At 38.1% G+C, this 20,232-nt stretch overlaps 1 protein-coding gene across 1 annotated transcript; it reads left to right on the top strand.

Annotated features, from left to right (window-relative positions):
- Window positions 1-1,454: 1,454 nt before the first annotated feature.
- On the top strand, window positions 1,455-17,519 carry CMC1 (C-X9-C motif containing 1). Its single transcript, XM_053466215.1, has 4 exons — window positions 1,455-1,607; window positions 3,893-3,985; window positions 16,658-16,748; window positions 17,325-17,519. The coding sequence occupies exons 1-4, from the start codon at window positions 1,589-1,591 to the stop codon at window positions 17,443-17,445; spliced, it is 324 nt and encodes a 107-aa protein (XP_053322190.1). The 5' UTR covers window positions 1,455-1,588; the 3' UTR covers window positions 17,446-17,519.
- The last annotated feature ends 2,713 nt before the right edge of the window (window positions 17,520-20,232 follow it).

Here is a 20,232-nt window from a genome sequence, read left to right on the forward strand (position 1 = left end):
GAAATGACGTGTCAGGCAAGTCATAGGTCGTTAAGTGACCTTTTTTTTTTTTTGTTACTTGCTTGACCCGTCAATGGACGTTAAGTTGTTAAAGATCTACAGAAGATCTACAAAAAATTATCATCTAATATTTACAACAGCCCTGTCACGGTGGGAATTGTTGCTCACACTGGGTGGGGCCTAAGTCAAATGTCCAATGTTGTGGTTTGCATTAAGCTCAGATTAGTATGTCCAGGAACAGCTTTGGTAACAGACATAGCGTTGTATGTGTTTATTGCTCTCTCCACAGCACAACTCATGCTGTGAGAGAGCCATTAGCTGTCAGCAAGTAAACAGTGCCGGCTCTGTTTGATGCTGGTAACAGGAAGGCCCACCCAACCTCGAAAGGAGTTCAGCTGGAGAGTGAGTAAGTGTGTGTCGGGGTAGGAGTTTGGGAATGAGTGGCTGGACAACTGCACCAAGGAAAAGGAGTTGAGGGAGATGTGTGTGTATAGTATTAGTCAGTGCATGAATGCTGTATGGTGTTGGAGAGTATGTGTATATGTATGTATAGGGCTATGGTGCTATCACTTCTGTGACTGTGTATTAGTGTATGGTATTGGCATGTGTGAGTATATGTTATTAGAGTTTCTGTGTTACTCTATGGGATTAGCATGCGTGTATATTCCTGTATGGTGTTAGAGTAAGTACTAGTGCATGGGTATGTGTATGGAGTTAACAGTGCGAGTGTAAATGTATGTTGCTAGCATAAGTGTGTTTTAGAATATAGTGTTTGAGCGTTTGTTTATGTTAGTACATGGTGTTAGCATGAGTGTGCGTGTTAGTGTACGGTGTGAGATAGTGGTTTTTACATCTGAGAGGTGAAACAGGAAAAAGAAAGCGTGTGTATTTATGTAGCTACCTCTGACCTCTGTTACAGGGGTGGTTTAGAAATACATCACCCAAGTGCTACTAACCCTAGGATCACCCCTTGGTACCAGACACACTCCAGTGCTGAGAGGGAGGCAGTTTGGAGGGACAGAGTCGACAGACTGACAGATAGTGTTGTGAAAGGACTACATAACATGACAGACACATGTCCCCTGCAGGGGATTTAGTACAACTCAGTCTGAAATATCAGCAATGATTTTACTACTGATTCTGTATAACTGCATAGCCTCGCCGTGTTTATCTGCTAACATGCCACGCCCTCTTTACATAATAATAATAACAATAAAGAGACCGAAATAGTTTCCCTTTCATTCAGGAATGTTAGGAAATTCCAAAACATCACACACTATGACGGAAGACTCCCGCAGCCCGTGCCTGAAAGGGTTCCCATGGAAACACAGAGCGGGGGCGACACTACCTGTTTTATGGACAGCGCCACCCAGAGGACACACGGACAACATCCGCTCTGTGTGACTGAGGCGCCCGAAGCATAGCCTTCCCCCGGAAGTACATGTCCGTGTACCGGGGAGGGGCGTCCTGACCCTAGGAAGGTTACAGGCATGCTTTATACTGGCGGTTTCCTGGTACAGTGATCAGGCTGTAGTGTCTGATGACAGATAACCACAATAATTATAGCGATTAGTTTACGTTCTTTCCCATGGATTCTGGCAAAGCAGGTAAGCGCTGCAGTATATAATATACATAATCACACTTGTGGTCACGTATATTATATCGCTTGTACTCGCCCCATTAATGCAAGATCACGTATATGTCATTAAACGCTCTGCATGTTTAACCTTCTTCCCAGTCATTTGGTAGGGAGAGTCCTACTTTGGGACGTTGATTCCTGCGTCCCTTTCTCCTCTCCAAATGTCCCTATTTGCTAGGAGCGCTGGATATTTGGTGGCTTTGAGTTTAACAGTATTCTACAGTCCTAAAAGGCACATCAGCTACAGTAATGTGTATAGATGCAGCAAAAAACGTGTTTAAGCATTTAAATAAAAGGAATTGTGTTTATTCAGGTACTCAACTTATTTACATAAAAATAACCATTAATTAACTTAATGGTTGACAAGTCTTTTGTAAAGCTCCCTGCTCCCCCATTAAATAAATCTGGCCCCATCTTTTAAAATGTTGGGGTGTAAAGGGTAGGAAAAAACAATATTAGATGGGCAGTATACTCAACGCTCAAAGCTATGTAGTGTAGGATTTCAATAAAAATGTAGATTTGGCTCACGCACTGTTTCTGGAGCATATACTTGATCTTGTGGTTGCTCCTTCAAATTATAAAGGTGCCATAAGGAGTTAATGGAAATAAAACAAGGGAACACAAGAGCATCTACCAAGACAACAGCATCCAAATAAAAAAATGGAATTGACAATTCTACTCTTACATATTCGGAAGATGGCATCCTCCCAGAAGATGTTCAAAATAAATCCACAATAAGATCCAAAGAGTCCCAAGTATCCAAAATGCCCTTAGACATTAGCTTAGACTAGGCGTTTCACCTTGCTGTTTATTGTACAGTAGCATACCTCACACAGTGTGACATCACAACCAGTCTCCCTCTGCAGTGATTGTAGACCAAGATCCGTAGGCACCTTCGTGTACAGGGCATAGAACGCATTGCTGAATAGCCAATTTTCACTTTAATTTTATCTTGGGGGGGGGGGGTCGGGGTATCTCAATCAAACTGACACAATTTCAGAATTGTTTCCTGAAAATAAGTCTTTGGAAATGGCTAAATTGCCTCTATAAAACCCGTGAACAGTAACATTTGTTGAATTGTTAATTGTCAGATGTGAAGTATAGGTACTTTACACTGTATATGTAATAGTGTGTATTCTTAACATATAGACATTATACTATACTATACTTTACTATTGTATTATTTGTGTGACAAGAACGGTCATTGTGGCTTATTGTGCCAGCGTTTTTGTAAATATAATCATAACAGGATTCAATGTACAGACACGTGGAAGCAACACTCCACATTGACATACAGCTAACATACATGCGATTGGCTGCCATCACTCCTAATTTCAGAAGGGAACTTGGCTCCTCTTGACTGAAGTGCCAGTCCTCCGTGGCAGCAGATGGCAGCATCTCAAATTAAATATTCGAAGGACGCAGAGATAACCCCTAAGCAGGGAAGTTTAAGTGGTTAGTGTTATTACAGAAGTATTAGAATAAAGACGCTGGAGAAGCTACATAAGGATGACATTGTTATCAGTCTCAGTTTCTACATGGTTTTGGGCTTGATTTTTTTTTTTTTGTAGGACTTCTTGCATGTAGATTAAATCTGAATGCTGATTGACCTATTAAAACTTCCCTGGTTGTGATCATCTAAGTGTGCATTTGTTAACCTATATGAATATTGGAACATTTGAATTGTAAAATGGTTTAGATGTTTTGTGCATCTTTATATGCAATTTTGTGTCAATCACATTGTACCATATACACATGTAATGTGCTGCTGTGGTCAGAATGGTACTGTCCAATGTTGGTTAATTCATTGCCTTTCGGTAAAATTAGTTCTTTATTTTCTTTGCGCTACAAATGCAACAGTGACCATTATTGAAAAGCTTCAATCTTGGTTTTATTATTAATTTGTGAATGATATTTCCCCCTTTAATTGTGAATACCATTTTTCTCCGTATTTATTAACCACTGGATGTTTATAGAACATGCATTTTGTATTATGCTGCTTTAGCACATTATGAGAACATCGTAAAGCCATAATAGTGCCTAATAACTTCAACCAGTGAAAAAAGGTGAGAATTGATTCTTGCACAATGAGCTAGTAATGAAAAAGCCATAAGTATTGGTTATTTTCCTCCTTTGTTGTTTTCTTTGATTATTTTGGCATTGACATATAGCTTCTGCAGGCATGTTTAATACATAGTCTTGCTTCTTCATACAGTACAGCCAAGCTCTAACTAAACATGTTTCTTCCAACAGAAGAACCCTTTCTGCGGCATGTTGAAAAAGATGTGCTGATTCCCAAGATTATGCGGGAGAAGGCCCGAGTACTGTGCTCTGAAAAAGTAGATGGTGAGGATGTAGCTGGTTCTATACCTGTGCGATGGAAGATATCTGTGTTCTATATAACCTGCGGCAGTTATAGTGTATATAATGTCTTTCAAAACATAAGGGAACTATCACCATCCTTGACAATATTTGAAAATATTTAACTTACCCCCTCTGTAATTATTTGATTATCTTTGTGTTTTAAATGCATGCCGACCTGTCTGCGAACCTCCGGTGCTCTTGAGACTTCCCCTTGCAACATGGAAGCCTCATGGAGCCTGGAAGACTGCAGTGGTTACCGTATTTCCCCAAGTATAGGACACCCCCCCATTTTTGGGGGCCAAAATTAAAAAAGAAAAAAAAAAATACATAGTTATTGTACTGGCTGCCTGGGCATGATATGAGTGTGATTGATGTTGGCTGCTAGCAACTGTTAGCAATCGCACTCTTATCATGCTCAGGCAGCCAGTACATGCACATCACTTTCAGCCTCCCTGTGCCCCCTACATACGGATCCATGCTAACATACATACATACATACATACAATTTACTCCCCAACCTTACCTGAACTGCCGATCTTCTGCTGCCGCTTGCCGACTTCCGTGGGGGCTGCTGTTTCCCCTCTGCCTTGCTCGACGCGGCTGCACAGGAACTGAGCGGAGTCATGTGGATGCGATGTGCATTCACGTGACTCCACCGGGTTCCTGTATAAGACGCACCCAATTTTTATACACGTGGAAATACGGTACATCACACACAATGTAGCATTTGACATAATCACATAAATATGGATGCCGCAAAGAAATGCTTATATGATTTGCATGCATGTTGTCAGAAGCGAGGAGCCGACAGTGTGTATGGACACTTGTTGCAACCGTACTGTCTGATACGGGAAGTAATTATGTTTTTGTCTTAAAAGCTTAAGATAACAAAGTTTAATGTCCCTTTTTTAAATGCAGGATAGACTCAGTAACTGGGCTTCAGATCTCAGTTAGAATGAGGACATAGGATATAGACCTAGATAAAAACAGATTACTTTGAAAATGGACATATACACTGCTGGACATATTTGTTTTAAACTACATAGTTTCTACACTTACCTTTTCACCCATGGGCATGTAATGATATTTAGTGGAAATGATGGATCATGACATAACTTCAGGCCTCACTTCTGCAAAGCTTGGCCAGTGTCAACCATGGTTTCAGTAACATGGACTTCTTCAGAAATTCTTCGCAAATGGGGTCCTAGGTGTCCCTCTAGGGAGGCTGTGAGTGAAGTGTAGGACATTTTAAAGTGGCATGTTACAGCTCAAATCGAAGGTGCACGACACTTTTTGCAAACTCTACATGGAGCATTTTGACTGCTTGAGGGTAAAGTGAAATGACACATAATTTAATCAAGGTGGAGGAATAGTTATGGCCTATTACTAGACATGCCATTGTTACCTTGTAGGAGTGTAAGATACTTGGCATTCTAACGCTGAAGGCACCAGATGGCTTGCATTGAATTTAATCGGTCTGGAAAAACACCCCTCATAGAATTGGGGGCATTAGTACAATGGAGGATCATGGGTCCTTAGTACCTGCTCTTTATTTTTCTTTTTTATACTTTGTCACAGTACATATATTTGATATAAATGTTACTTAAATTGCCATCTTACCATAATCATTATAAAGTAGTGTTTGTTTTGTACGTAGCTTGAGAGTTTGAGGGAATTGCATGTATTTCCATAATGGTAACGTTACTCAAAATCATGTAGTTTTTCTTCAATGTCAACACGTATTTAGGCATTTGTAATGTTTAAATAATTTTTAAAGATGAAAACCGGAACCCATCAAAGGAGAAGACCGGTAATAATATAGCAGGTTAACCAGAGATTTCCTGTTCCCAGGATTTGGATAAATATTTTCCCCCATTACGTTACGTTTAGTGTCACTGACACCTCCTCTATAGAAGAATGCATATTCAAGTACTTATAATAAAAGTACCATTTACTCAAGTGTCAGTCATCCGTAGTGGCAGATGGCAGTATTACAACCTAATTGGAAGAGAACACCTATGCAGGGAAGTTTATATTAAGTGTTATTGCACAAGTATTAGAATAAAGACACCGAAGAGGCTACATAGGAATGACTTTAGCATAATGTCTACTTTGGCCCCAGTGTTTGCAGATTTGCATCTTTTAAGATGTAAAATATTTGTCACTATCTTATCATATGCATTATTATCAATCTTAGTTCCTACATGATTTTGTGTTTGTTTTGTGTGGGACTTCTTACATGTCCATTAAATCTGAATGCTTAATTGACCTATTAAAACTCCCCTGGTTGTGATCTCTGCCTATTCTATACCATGTCTGATCAGTCTATAAGCTTGTTCTCTGCACTTTGGCCGGGAAAGTTTGAAGACTATTTACAATTTCAGAAAAAAAACATAGTTAATAAGTTTTGCCTCTCCTTCACATGAAGAAGCTACATCTTGGGTCCCAATGTGACTCTACATCTTTTTCCGTGTTGGCCCAATGTAAGTTTGCATCTTCTACTGAACTTTCATTTGGACCAGTGTGGCTGTATTCATTTTACTGCTTCAGAAGACATTCAGCATGCCATTGTTGCCTTAGTGTAAGATACTTGGCATTCTAACGCTGAAGGCACCAGATGGCTTGCATTGAACTTCCTCTGGAAAAACTACCCTTATAGAATCGGAGGGATCGGTACAATGGAGGATCATGGGTTCTTGGTACATGCTCTTTATTTCCCTTTCATATAATCTCACACCTCTGCTGTAGAATAATGCATATTAAAGTACTTAACGAAAATAAAAGAAAGCTGTTACCTAGAAGTTACAGTCGTGTTGCAGTAACTGCTTTTCTCCTACATAATCTGATGTTTCTTGCCACTGATTGGCTGCTTAAAGCAGTCGGTCAGTGACAGGAAGGTGCTCCTATTGAAATTAGTTGGACTTTCCACATATGTGCATGGGTCTGAACAGACTTCTCCACACAGCGTTTACCAAGCCAGCACTGGAGGTATGTATATCCAGTGCAGGGAGATGTGTTCTGCTGGATATATCTCCAGCACGCCATTTAGCTGGGGCCACGCATCAAAATTTATGTGATGGCTGGAGTGTCCCTTTAAGTTGTTGACCTTTTATAAGATGGAATTTTTGACACAACCCCTGTTTTGTGCTGAAAGGATTCTGATTTTTATACGTTGCCTGACATAATCCCCCCCCCCAATTTCCAAGGTAATCTAAAAGAGTGATGTTGTTGTGTAGACGTATCTTATCCACTAAGCCCCCCTCTTTATGTGCACTGCATTAAAGCAGAACTTTCTTCTTGCGCCAAGGGAATTTCTTGCACCTATATGTAAATTCAACTATATGTAATGTACAAATTAGAGTCCAATCAATTATGCTTTCACTTAAGTGTTATGTAATGCTATTAATGTTTTAAAGGAAAATAGGCCAAAGAACATGCATGAAAAAGTCTATCGTGCTCTCACAGCTAGGACGAACATGTACATCACAGCATGTAAAATGTAATTTGGGAGTGAATTCTTATTCTGTTTGATTCTAATGTCATCTCAACCCAGTTTATCAGAAGAATTAGAGCTAGCTCAACCATTACTTTTGGTTGTGTGTATTTTTTTTTTTTATTATTTTTTTTTTAGGAATAGAACAGCTTTTACGTGGACAAAAAGAAGTAAAATCATTTTCAATGAAAGAAACGAGCCTCATTAGAGCCACCAACAGCAGTTATTGACAGCGAGACTTCCTATTAACAAGGAGCATTTAACTAAGAGTTTGGCTGTTGGATCTTTGGAGTTGATCTAATTTGCTAGCATTAATTAGTTTCTTTTGAGCATGGACACTTGGTGTTCACAGCTATAGATCTGGAGGACTAATTAGGATGGAGAATTGAACAGAATGTGGTAAAGCATTAACCTTCAACCATAACCAGCTGGGGCTATGATAAAGACCATAATGCCCAAATGTTCCCTATTCAGGTAAAAAATACCCTAATGAATATCAATTGCAGCAAGCTGACATCTTTTTTTCCCCTCTATATAACATGCATTCTGACTTCTTGATAAAAAGCCAGCCTTGAAAATATATCACTACCGTTGTCAAAAAATGTCAGCGTTTTATATCTACTGAAAAATCTCAATATTCGCATTTTGGTTTACTACATAGTAGAAATACTTTGTACACACACGTATATACAAATCTAAAATTTTAGCTCTAAATTTCTCATTGCATATGGATGCAAACTATAAACCATAAAATATTTGGTAAATTAGTTTTATTAAAAAGCCAGTTCCTTTTTTTATGTTGAAGTATTAACAAATTAAGGTAATCATTATTTCTGAAGGATACCACCATAATTTGAGTAAATCACAAAGCAATAATTGTTTAAATGTTCAGGTTGAAAGAAATCCTTGTGAAAATCATTGGACGTGTCCACTCCACATTGACCTGTTATGGCATTCCATGGTGTCCACTTCATTTATTGGCAAATCTAAGTGTCACAGCAAGGGCCCTTTAACACTTGACCCCTGCTGTTTCAACAGTGTATTTTCCACCTCATCTAGCCAGTAGTGACATAAAAGCAATCCTCGTTAAAGTACAATTACTCAGTCTGATGTTTTACACAATAATAATTTCACTTCAACCTACAGCCCCCTGAGAACGCTAATCATCATGATATACGCACACTCAATACTGACACTTACTGTAGAAAGTTAAATATGTCCTATCAGTAATTTGCTGCGTTGGTGCCAATAGAAGTAGAAAATATACAAATAAGATTTAAGCTCAGATGCGAAATGCCCCAAAATCAGAAAAATGGCACCCAAAAACTGCTTTTGGGAAACTACAAAGTTTTCTTTTAATTAGTGTTAATAAGGCACCCGTGTATAGCCAAAGCCCTTATCGCTTACCAGGATACCTCAAGTATTGACTTGTTCTGAACCACATAAAGTCCACAAATGTAGCGAAGCTCCCAATTTTAAGATACTCATCTACTTAATAAAATCAATGGATTGAATCAATGAATCGGTAGTGTTCTGACTTACCCTATGAGTCCCCCCCCCAGTGGCTTGAGGTAGGGCAACAAATTTCTGCAGCCTCAGGAGCAGTTCTTTTATTTGTAGGTGGGAGAAGGTAGCATTCCCTTTTTTTCCACATCATTCCACTCAAAATAATGTCCATTTGTCTTTAATCTCGCTCCTCCTGGCCCTGTTCATTTCTTTCTGTCTTCAACATAAAAGGAGATGACAAAATGCTCTGGTAGAAAAGACTGAGTTTAATACTTTGATAGCCTTAGTTATTATGCTAATAAAAAATAGCTAGTTATTTGGAACATATGACACTTAGTAACATTCCATTATTAGTTTTTTCAGAAAATACTTGTTGTTCTGAGCAGTATTGGGTCAAAAACACCTTGAATAAGAGACATGGAAATGCTGTACCGAAGTACTATTGGTTTATATGAGTAATATTTTAGAAAACCCACCGAATTATGCAGCTATTATTATTTTCTGTGCTTAACATGAATTTAATTACTTTGTTCTTACTCTCAATATTTAAATTAATCCCATTCTCCTATATGCTGGTGCTCAAATTAGAATAATTCTTTAATCAGCTGTGTTGTGTATACTATAAATGTAGATTTTTTTATTTTTTTTTTAAACAGCACTCTTTGTGGAATATTGAGGTAGCGGGCTTTTCATTGTTTATAGCTTATTTAAAAGTAAAATCAGAAATACTGATTTCTCCTTGACTGGAGACTTGATTTAGTTTGAATATCAGTCTGATCTTAATCAGGTGAGAATTAATTGAGTTGGTGGTTTTAGATATTCAGTGATGTCAACTGAACCATGCTCAATCTAGACCTGACTGTCTTCTGCATTGCGCTTCAAATACCAAGTAGCTTCTGCACTTCACTTCTAAGCAACACATTCCAACATGGAATGATATTTTTCATGCTCATCCTCTTATGTTTGTGGCTCATTAAATGCACTCTCTAATGATTCTCTGAGCACTTGCACATGGCAAGGTTCTGACACAACAAAACTAATCAACCTTGACCTAGCACAAAATTAAAGGCATGCAAGCTTTCTTATGAAGTAGGCTTCTGAGACCCGTCTCAATACTCTTTCATAAGGGAGCACGTATTACACATTCCCATTCCGTGTGCTGTTGTGGCCAACATGTACATGCAAGAAATCAGAGCACACCCAGCAAATACTATAATGCTTACCAAGGAACTGGATCAGTGGGACTGCACTGCCATTGGGCACTCATGTAATTTAAATGGACACCATTAATAAAGCCCCCCCAGCACATACTATTTAAAAGCACCTATCTGAGGCATTAATAATGTGGCATGAGAGTCTCAGTGGGTAAAAGGGCAGTGCAGTCCCACTGATTCAGCTTCTTTCATAAGCTATAGAGCCATGCTAAATTAGATAGGACTTGCCAAAATTGGGGTACTTTTGACATCGTGGCAGGCTATATATAGCTATGCAGTGTGACGGAATCCCCAATATTTATGCCTTAGATATATGCTTATAAAAAGTATTTGCGTGTGCGCTGATTTCCTGCTTTGTTGTGTGAACTCAATATAAAAGACAGAAGACCAGAGAGGGACTCTCATTATGTGAAAGGACGTTCTCTAAGTTTGTGTCTGAAATATTTTTTTTGCTATATGTTCTACATTATTGTTCAAATTCAACATACATGTAGCCTTAGTTATGTGTGTTACAGGAGTATCTTTTCAGGTGTGGTTACCAGACTAAAACCTAAATCTCCAGCCCTAGTAAGCAGTGTTCAGAATTTAAGACACCTCGATCTCCCAACCCTAACACTTGTGTTGCTTCGAATGGTACACGGCAGCAATACAGCATTAAGCATTGCGCTCGGCACAGCTCCCTGCTTCAGCCAGCTTTGTTTTAACGCCTGCAAATCATATCACTGCAAGGTGTCGAACATAAAGAGAAATAAATAAATAAAACTAGCCCTCCCTATTCATTGCAAACAGTTTCATTTATCTGAAGAGTGTGATCACAATATCTTAAGTGTTGTGATAATATACATGGTGAGATGACACCTCAGTAGGGCCAGCTCTTAAGTAGAAAAATTGTAAAGGCTCTGAAGCTTCTGCCAGGGCAGCGCCGTCAAAGTTGCGCCAGCATCTATAGATATGTTTTTAACAAGTCGGAGCCCTGGTGATGTTTCAGGATTGCCGAGCGTAACAGCATGTAACAGAGATCATTTTGTTGTCTGAGACGCCAAGACAGCATGGGAGACGGTTAACTTTTTAAAATTTTATTCGAAAACAGTAAGGGGTATTACTCTTTAACTTTGAGAGGGGCAAGAGCATCACAATGATTTACTATGAGTTACTTTTACCTCCCTACTAGGATAAACCCTTAGATGACCTTGTACAATTACACTAACCATATAACCTGTAAAGTAATTATTCATTCTGCTTTTTCTCACCCATGTTCCTCGTTCTCACCTAACTCACATCTGCTGGTGTCACAGTGACCTGGAAGCGTGGGTCATTATCCTGCACAGATTGTGCACTTGTGGTTTATGTGATACGGCAGCACTTCGTGATACAATAAAAAATAAAAAGTAGAGGGTGATTGGCACAGGGTCCCTGCTGGTAGCTATAATAAGATTATGTTATAACTATTCCCATGCCATCTTAAATGCAACAACAAAAAACACATTAAAGGCAGCTCATAGGAAATCATAGGAGGAAGTCCAGCTTGTGAAATTCTCCAGATAGACGAACACAACCCAGTATTCTGAGATTTGGCATATGGTGGACTTTTTGATACAGCCTTGAGATTTAAGATCTTACCCGTAGAGGCTCTTTTGATTTAATAATATATTTGATATACAAATAGTCATTACCTGACATGAGTAGTCTCAAACAATTAACAGTCTCCATTGCCAGGCATGAGCAGTTTGAGCTTTACCAGTTATTCACCAGATATTACACATAAAGTCACATATCACGCACACAGTTCGTGTCAAGTAACTCAGCCAATTAGGAAAGGCTTCTGAATGCTCAACCAATCAGGAGAGTTGAGAACTCGATTGGCTGAGACCTCATTCAGCTTAGTGAGGGCTCCTCCTCCAGCCCACTCTAATTAGTGGTCCAATGCAGAGTTTTTTCATTTGTGTTTTTAAACTTTGTCTACCTGAACAGGCCCCTCAGGACAGCCAGGCCCTTTAAAATCGTAACAGTTGTACCCCTCTGATGGCAGCCCTAATTGCAGCTTTCTCCAGCAATTTTGCTGGTTTTCAAATACATATACAATGTTAATCGCGTGGGATTTGTAGTGGGTTGAGCCCACTTTACTGCTCATGTCTTGAGTCCAGTGAACTCATACCTCATGTTGGATATTATAACCGTTCATATAATAGGGTTTATTGACTAGAGGAAGAGCTGTGAGTTCAGCTCCTTCACTTTGCTATATATTATGATGAGGCAACTTAAGTGAGCTTCTGTCACTTTATATTGTATAGTTACATTAGTGAGTGCCCCTCCCCCAATCTTCTCATCCATTAAATAATGCATTGCACAGGGCCAGCTCATCCCTTCATACTGGAGAACCTTTTTTTCTTGAAGTGAGAGTTGAATCCACAACTCTCCTGTCAGCTACCCCGTTAGTGAACAGACCTACATATGTGACATTGTGTTTTACCTTACAGAGCACTGATCATTGATACAAATGATTTTTTGTTGCAAATGCCTCATTTCATTTGTAGGTGAATTCTGAGACGAATGGAGCCCTTTTTAAGCCCCCCCCCAAAAAAAAAATGAAAAAAAGGTGCCGTAGGGGCCACGGCAGCCACCAGTTTTCATCTTTGGGGAATATGCAGCTCCATCTCTCCCCAGCCAAAAGGCCTGCAGAAGGGCCAGATCTTCTTATCATAGGAGAGAAGGGAAGCCCAAAAGGCTACCACAACTCCCTCCTGCCTGGTGCAAATTACTTAAAATGTGCCCTGCTTCACAAACTTACTGATGTATAGATGTATACACCTCAGAGCTCCTATATCACCAGACTCTTTTTTTATTAGCTTCTTAAAGGATGATTGCTGCTGTCTCGGGGTCTCTTCCTATGATATCACACCTCCAATCAAACAAGGCAGGTGACTTAACAAGTGAAAGGGACCTCCTGATGTCTTCTGCTAAATAAAAGCAGCATTCACAGGCTTCACAAGCAATTATTTAATTTTTTTTTTCACTGAGGTCTTCTCAGCAGTCATTTTTCAGGGGGAACTTTATATCACAACTATCTTAGCCTAAAACATGAGCATCTCTATTTATATCTCTAGAACATGGCATGTATGCAAGATATGTAATGACTTTTATTGTTTCTTATGGTTCTTAACAATTACTTCAGAGGCTTTTAATTGTTGACCCTTTAAGTGTATTTGTTATAGTTGTGTGTTCTCAAATGCATTCCAAGTAAAGGAAGACAACTGATATAATATTATAGAAAAAGCTGGGCTCGTAAATATTTTAGTGCCCTGGAGAGATTTTGAGGAAACACAAATCATACATTCAGGTATCTGGGCTGGAACATCAGTAGAGCAAGGTGGGCTGATGTTCAATCCACTCAAGTATGAAGCGCTATAATATCAATGCCTTGGCTTTCCTAAGGTTTCAGGGGCTATAGAATGATTGCATGGAAAGAGTGGGTTCATATGTGTGTCTGATGGAAGGTGTGTGCTTATGTGAAAGTGTATTTTAGGAAGAGTATTTAAGTCCTGACCACTAGAACATTGGTGACTACACAAAAAAAATCCTTTTTGAGAATTACTTGGGCTTTGAGATGTGATCTAGAATTAGATTTGGACAGTCCAACATCAGCTTGTTGTACTCACTGATACAAAGAATACCTTTTTTAAAAACCATGCTCATATTTCTTTTGAAATCAGCCAAGATAAGGTATTCTGAATACTGTGAGATGTGTTTTTTTTTCTAATTAGTAACAATTGTGAGATACACCTCAAGGAGCTGATTACCCATTTCAGCATTATAGTAATATAGATGAGTTCATTGCTGACTGTGTGACAAATGTAGCTGAATATTAATTGATAATCACAAGAAGTCTGTAGATCCATTCACATAACTCCATCGGTGCTTGATGGTAAAAAAAAAATCCTAATTACAGAGCTGTAATAGATTTTTTTTATTATGAAAGCCTTGTGTTAAAGCGAAGGACAAAAAGCACACAAAAGCTTTGGTCTTCATATCCGTGAATGGAAATTAATTTGTATTTTATAAAACACATTCAGTTGCATTGGTCATCCAGATCTCAACATTAGACTATACATCTGTCCTCTCCACTCTTCTAGTATTTTCAACATCCCTTTCCTTTAGTTTTCTTACCAGGGCTGCCAGCACCAGCACCTTACACTTTATTGCGGAGAATGAGGTGCCCAGCAGGGTCACTCAGTGTACATTCCCGCGGCCCTGCAGGAAAGCGTAGAGTGCCACATTCATGATGGCTGAAGATAGGCAGCGACATGGCAGGTCCCCACCATTGGGGGGCAAGTGTGTATATACCGTTGTGTCAAAGTGTATGTGTGTGTATATAATAGTATGTCTACTGTATTGTAGTGCTGGATTTAGAGTGTATGTGTGTATTTTTATACAGTGTTAGCAAGTGTGTGGATGTGGTGTTGGCATGTATGGTGTTGTGTAAGTTGTACTATGGCAGTAGCATGACTGTGTATATGAGCATATACTGTGCATTAGTGTATGGTGTTAGTGTGTGTAAAAATAATGGTTGAACATACAAGTTGAGTAGTGTAAAATACCCCTTAACATGAAGGGGTTAACTGCAGTAATGTACAAAGTGGTGCAGCACTGAAGAATGGTGTGTGTTATACCATATAGCCCTAACAAACATCCTTTAACTGCAGACCAGGGACTAATGAAAATGAAAATAATTATTGCGGAAGAAAAAAAAGTTGGCTTCTAAATTATTTGGCTTGCTCCTAGATCTAAACCAAATTTGTCAACCCCTGCTCCATATTTTCTTTACTTCCACTTGCCCCTTTCCAAAAAAAATCTACTTCACCTCTAAAACCTCCTTCATATTCACCTTTTAATGTATCCTTACTCTAATCTCCTGTTTCAGTTTCCAACTTTCTCCTTCTCTATGATCTGTTTACCCTCTTTCTTCTGTTTTTTTTTTTCACTGTTAATATTGCCTCCTGTTTTAGCTCTTATTGCACCAGCCCACGTTTGGAGTGGTACAGATCCTGTATATCTATTCTCCTAGTCTTGAACTCATTGCTATCTGTTCTTTGATATACTATGCTGGTACATATCTGTACCCTGCAGACCTTGCTTAATACATCACAAAATGTTTGTTTCCACTCTTCGTAAAAGTATTTGCAGGTATGTCGTTCTTCTGTATAACACATGAACCAACTTAATTCTTCCGTTACACAAACAAAAGAATTGGTCTTATGTACTAATGACGTCGGTCTCAATAACCGTGTGGTAATATGATAAGAAAAGAGAGATTCTAATTAAATCCTTGTGCTAAACAAGTGACAATGACCTTACAAACAGAGTGTGGCTTGAGGCCATTGAAATTGAAAGCTTGAAGATCAGATTTGGTCAGTAAGTGAGAAAATGCTTACAACAAAGATTAATTTGTTAATCACAAAACTATTGCATTGTATTAGAAGCCTTAGTCATGTGCAAACCAATTTCAGATTCTATAAAATCAACGTGTTCTTCCATGTAGAATGGAGTATATTAAAGTCCCCCCCCAAACAAAATATCTGTATTGAATACAGTGTTGCATACATTAATGTAGCTTAACGCGGAGTCTTCTATTGTTACAATAAACAGTCTTTATCTTCACATGTCGGGAGCTATGGTAGGCAGTGATGTATTCTGACATAAGCGAACTTGGCTGGGGAGGGGGGGTCCGTAGTCCCACCGCTGCAAAAACACAGGGCAGATCACCCTCTGGAGTGATCAGTCCCACTGATGTACTGCTGCTCAATGGGCTGGTTAGGGAGATCTCTGATCTCCCCAACCAGCTAATTTACACTATGGAGTCTGTGCCTCCATACACTGATTTAAAAGCCGCTTTGCACCTTTAAGTCATGGAACGCTAGGGCATGATGTAATGATCCAGACTTGCCATAACGTCCTGTTTAAGTCTTTTTCTCCATCGACACTGAACATTGATTTGTGTTTGTCTAGTAGATTGGGCTGATATAACAGAGCTAGAGCACACAGGTGACAAGTAGTTATGTAAAAACATTACCTTATGAAAATTAACATTTTCAAGACACTACTGATACATTATTTGGTGGGGATTAAACATTTAAATGTATCTTCCACCTTTACTAAAGAATGCTGCATTATGTTAAATGTACTATAAATATCAGGAATATGATTATTTGCCTCGTAAAGTGTGAATACAAGATATTGGAACACTTGGCAACACGCAAGTACACAACCCTGTAGCACTAAAGGGTTAAACCAGCCTGTCGTATTAAATAACAAAGGTGATATCAAGAACATAAAATATATTAACCACTTAATCAACCTTGTTTTTGTTCTTCAGTGCAGTAAGCACCTATACGTGATTTTGCCATATCGTTTACAATCTTTTATATATGACTTTTATTATTGCAGCTTTCTCAAAATGTTGCCAAGAAACTGGTTTTCTGATGGTGGTGAAATGTCGAGATGAAAATAGAGCATTGAAGGAATGTCTTACAGAACAGTAAGTGTTAATACACACACTTCATAGTATCAAGATCTTACACTGTATTAAGTTCAAATCCAATGTCACATACCTGTGATTAGATGTCATACAAAGTGATGTTTTCCAACTAGTTGTAATCAATGGTTTATGCACAATATTGAATGATTAGAAGTCCAATTTCTCATGGTTCCATATGGCCATGCACTTTTTTATTCTCTGCATATAGTACTGGATGGTGATACTAGTGAAAGTGCAAATACTTCCTTGAAATTATGTTAGCACATATATGTTATGTTACATTAGTATAATATGTAGAATGCTTTTGGTTCTACTTTAGACACTTTAAAGCTGGGAGGGTTATTATAATTGTTTTATTTATATAGCGCCAACAATTTATAAAGAGCTTCTTACAACACATATATTTAAGGGGTATGACTAGATTTGAAAGATTAAGACAGTTACATTATGTAAAAGGGGTCTTGCTTTCAACATTACAATCTAGAGGGTTAAAAACTGTTGATTAGGTCTTTCTAATCTAAGAGTCAAGAATATATTTCTGCAGTTTCATGTTTTGCCTGTTTCCTTTTCCCCAAGATACAGCGATCCTGCTTTATATGAAGAATGTAAACAAGAATATTTAAAAGAGAGAGAAGAGTTCAGAAAAACAGGAATTCCTTCAAAGAAACGGGAACAGAAAGTACCAACCAGCATGTAGTGTTGTGATAAATTATATGTAATATGTTTGTGAGACTTTACAGTATCTTCAATAAAAATTAGTATTTTTCAGTTTGGCATTCGCTTTCCTTATTTGTCTTGCAGTTAAAGTGTAACACGGTGTATAAAGAACATAGCATAAAGATAATGAGTACTTTGATTGGCTAATTGGAGCTAATTAGGTGACCCGCGATGGCACTTCTGCTTCTTGAAGAACTGCCTCATCTGATCACATAAATTGTGATGCAAATATCAAAGGGAATATCACTATGGGTGCAAAGGGGTTAACAATTTATGTGGGCCTAATTTGCTTTAATCGCAAAATTGTGAGTGACTGTAATCTCCTCATCTGTAGGAAAATAAAATCTGCTTATTTTGCATAGGTAGATTCAAAATCAATTATATGGGTAATTGAGTAAATTTTGCATGGAATTTCCTGGCTACGCTGATTCTCTATGATGTCAGAGCTGGAAGATCTGAATAACTTGAAAAATAGAACTTGCTCTTCAAATAATAATAAAACAAGTAATTCAATTTCTGGTGCTAGATTCCATTATGGTTTTATCTCAGATGCGATGACTCTTACAATGTATACATTTCTATATAGTTTTATATAGTTATTATAACGTATTATAAAGAATCAAGGGGATATTATGAAATGTGTTATTTATAAATATGTTGTGTGCACAAAACCAGGAAAAGCCTCCAAAACTTACAGGACTTTACGCAAACCAATAGTAGATCTGTAGATTGAAAGGTACATAATCATGATGTAATGATGTTTCTCATCAATCAGTATTTTTCTAACTTAATTCTGTTTCTATTTTTTATACCACAATCTTTATAAATCAGCCCAGATGAGCTTCATGGAAGGTAGGTTTAAACAAAGAACTCAGAATAACTATTTAAAGGATTGTTCTACATAGTTAGTTTAGAATGTTCTGTTGGACTCTACATACATCACTATATACCTATCATTACATATGCCAAGTTGTCCTTTTGTTCCTGTGTAATTATATTGTGAGAATTAGACATTGTGCATATATCAGAATTTCCTGATTTTATTATTATTCTGGTTTGCTCACTAATTACAAGAAATATAAAGCATGCTACATTTGCGATCACAGGGACAGGAATCTTTTGCAGTCACAAGAGAAATACTTCCTCCTGCTTTGTTATTACACAGGTAGTTGATTCTATCAGCTAAAGCCTAGTGAGTAGGATTTGTTTTATGCATATCAGCTTTGTTCTATTACTTTTGCTGGAAATTGTTCTCCCTTGAGTCTGCCGTGTTCATTGGTCACAATAAGCTTCAGCATCTGATACCAATTCCATTATTTACAGACTGTAGATGCGAGCGAGAGAATGAAAATGTAAAGGGTAAATATAACTGTATCCTGTGCTTTGTGAATACATTTCATCAATAGAGAAGGATAGCTTTGTAGGAACAGGACAGATTTTATTGTGCTTTAATGGGATCAATGCGTGGTATCAACATATTAAAAACCAGTAAAAATCTTGCACTTAAAGCATTTTTTCCCCATTCATTTTATAGTCATACAGATTATACAAACCTATGTGATGCTGGTTACAGATTATAAAAAGTAATATGCATGTATTAAACAAACCCTATTTAACGTGTCTGTTTCCTATTATTGGGTTTCTGTTTTTATTAGAGCTGGAAAGCCTTTGTAAGGGCGAGGGAATGAGAGGAAGGGAGAGAACTATAGGATAGGAAATTGATTAGAGGACCCTGCCACAGGTTTCCACTGATCACAGCTTCCATAAGGTGGGCTAAACCTAAAAATCTCCAAAATAATTATGCTGATGGGCACACGAGAAGAATACAATAGAGGTAGCTTTAATAGTTATGGTAAAAAGCTGTGAGGGTGATAGTCAAATTAAACTTTAAACCTTTAGTGCTACCCCTATGTTATCTGTAGCACAGCTATATGTGCTTGGAGGAAACTTGCATGTGCCCCCCCCAAATACAGTGTGCCAGGTGTTCTGCTGCAAGGCACACGGCTACAAGAGATTTTAATGTTGCTTTAGTGGACGCAAGCTTGGCTTTTCCAGATCCCTTAAGCACAGGTGGTAACATTTTGAAAGGTCCATTTGAATGAGCGACAAAGGATTGTTAAAAGAAGCACTGCTGGTGACTTTAAAAGGGTTGGCTAACGCAAGAGTGTGTCTTCTCCATTTTAACACACATCTGAGTAACTGAGGATTTGCAGATGAGCTATTTCAGCCCAGCAACACCTGACATTGTCACATTTGCGAACGACATTATAAGGCAACACCTAGATTGCAACATAAATCTTAATGTTTCACATCGATCAAGTTTGAACAGAACTAAACCACCATTACATATGTTTCACCACTGGGAACACGGTTTTTGATGGTTACATTTTTATTGTCATCAGTATTCACCAAATTATTAGCAGAATAGTATTTCAAGTCTAGCTTGATAATTATGGCAGATGATTCACATTGACAATACCAAAAAGTATACCGTGGTCACACTAACACCAGCATATACAAATAGGACATGCGGAGGGCAAACAATTGCTAACAACCCAAGATTTTTAAAAATTTAAACTTAACCTTTATTGATATGCCATAAGAGTATTCTAAATATTTTAGGTAGAGCAGTGTAAATGCCTGAATGGCAACTAAAAAAAGGTTAAAAATACAGATTTGCTTTCAGTTTAATGTTGTTGCCAATCCCTGCTCAATGGTAACATTTTAGCATCTAAGATGTTACACAGAATCAACCCTGGACATTACT

This window comes from Spea bombifrons, chromosome 5, assembly GCF_027358695.1.
Source record: "Spea bombifrons isolate aSpeBom1 chromosome 5, aSpeBom1.2.pri, whole genome shotgun sequence".
Lineage (NCBI taxonomy): Eukaryota > Metazoa > Chordata > Amphibia > Anura > Pelobatidae > Spea > Spea bombifrons.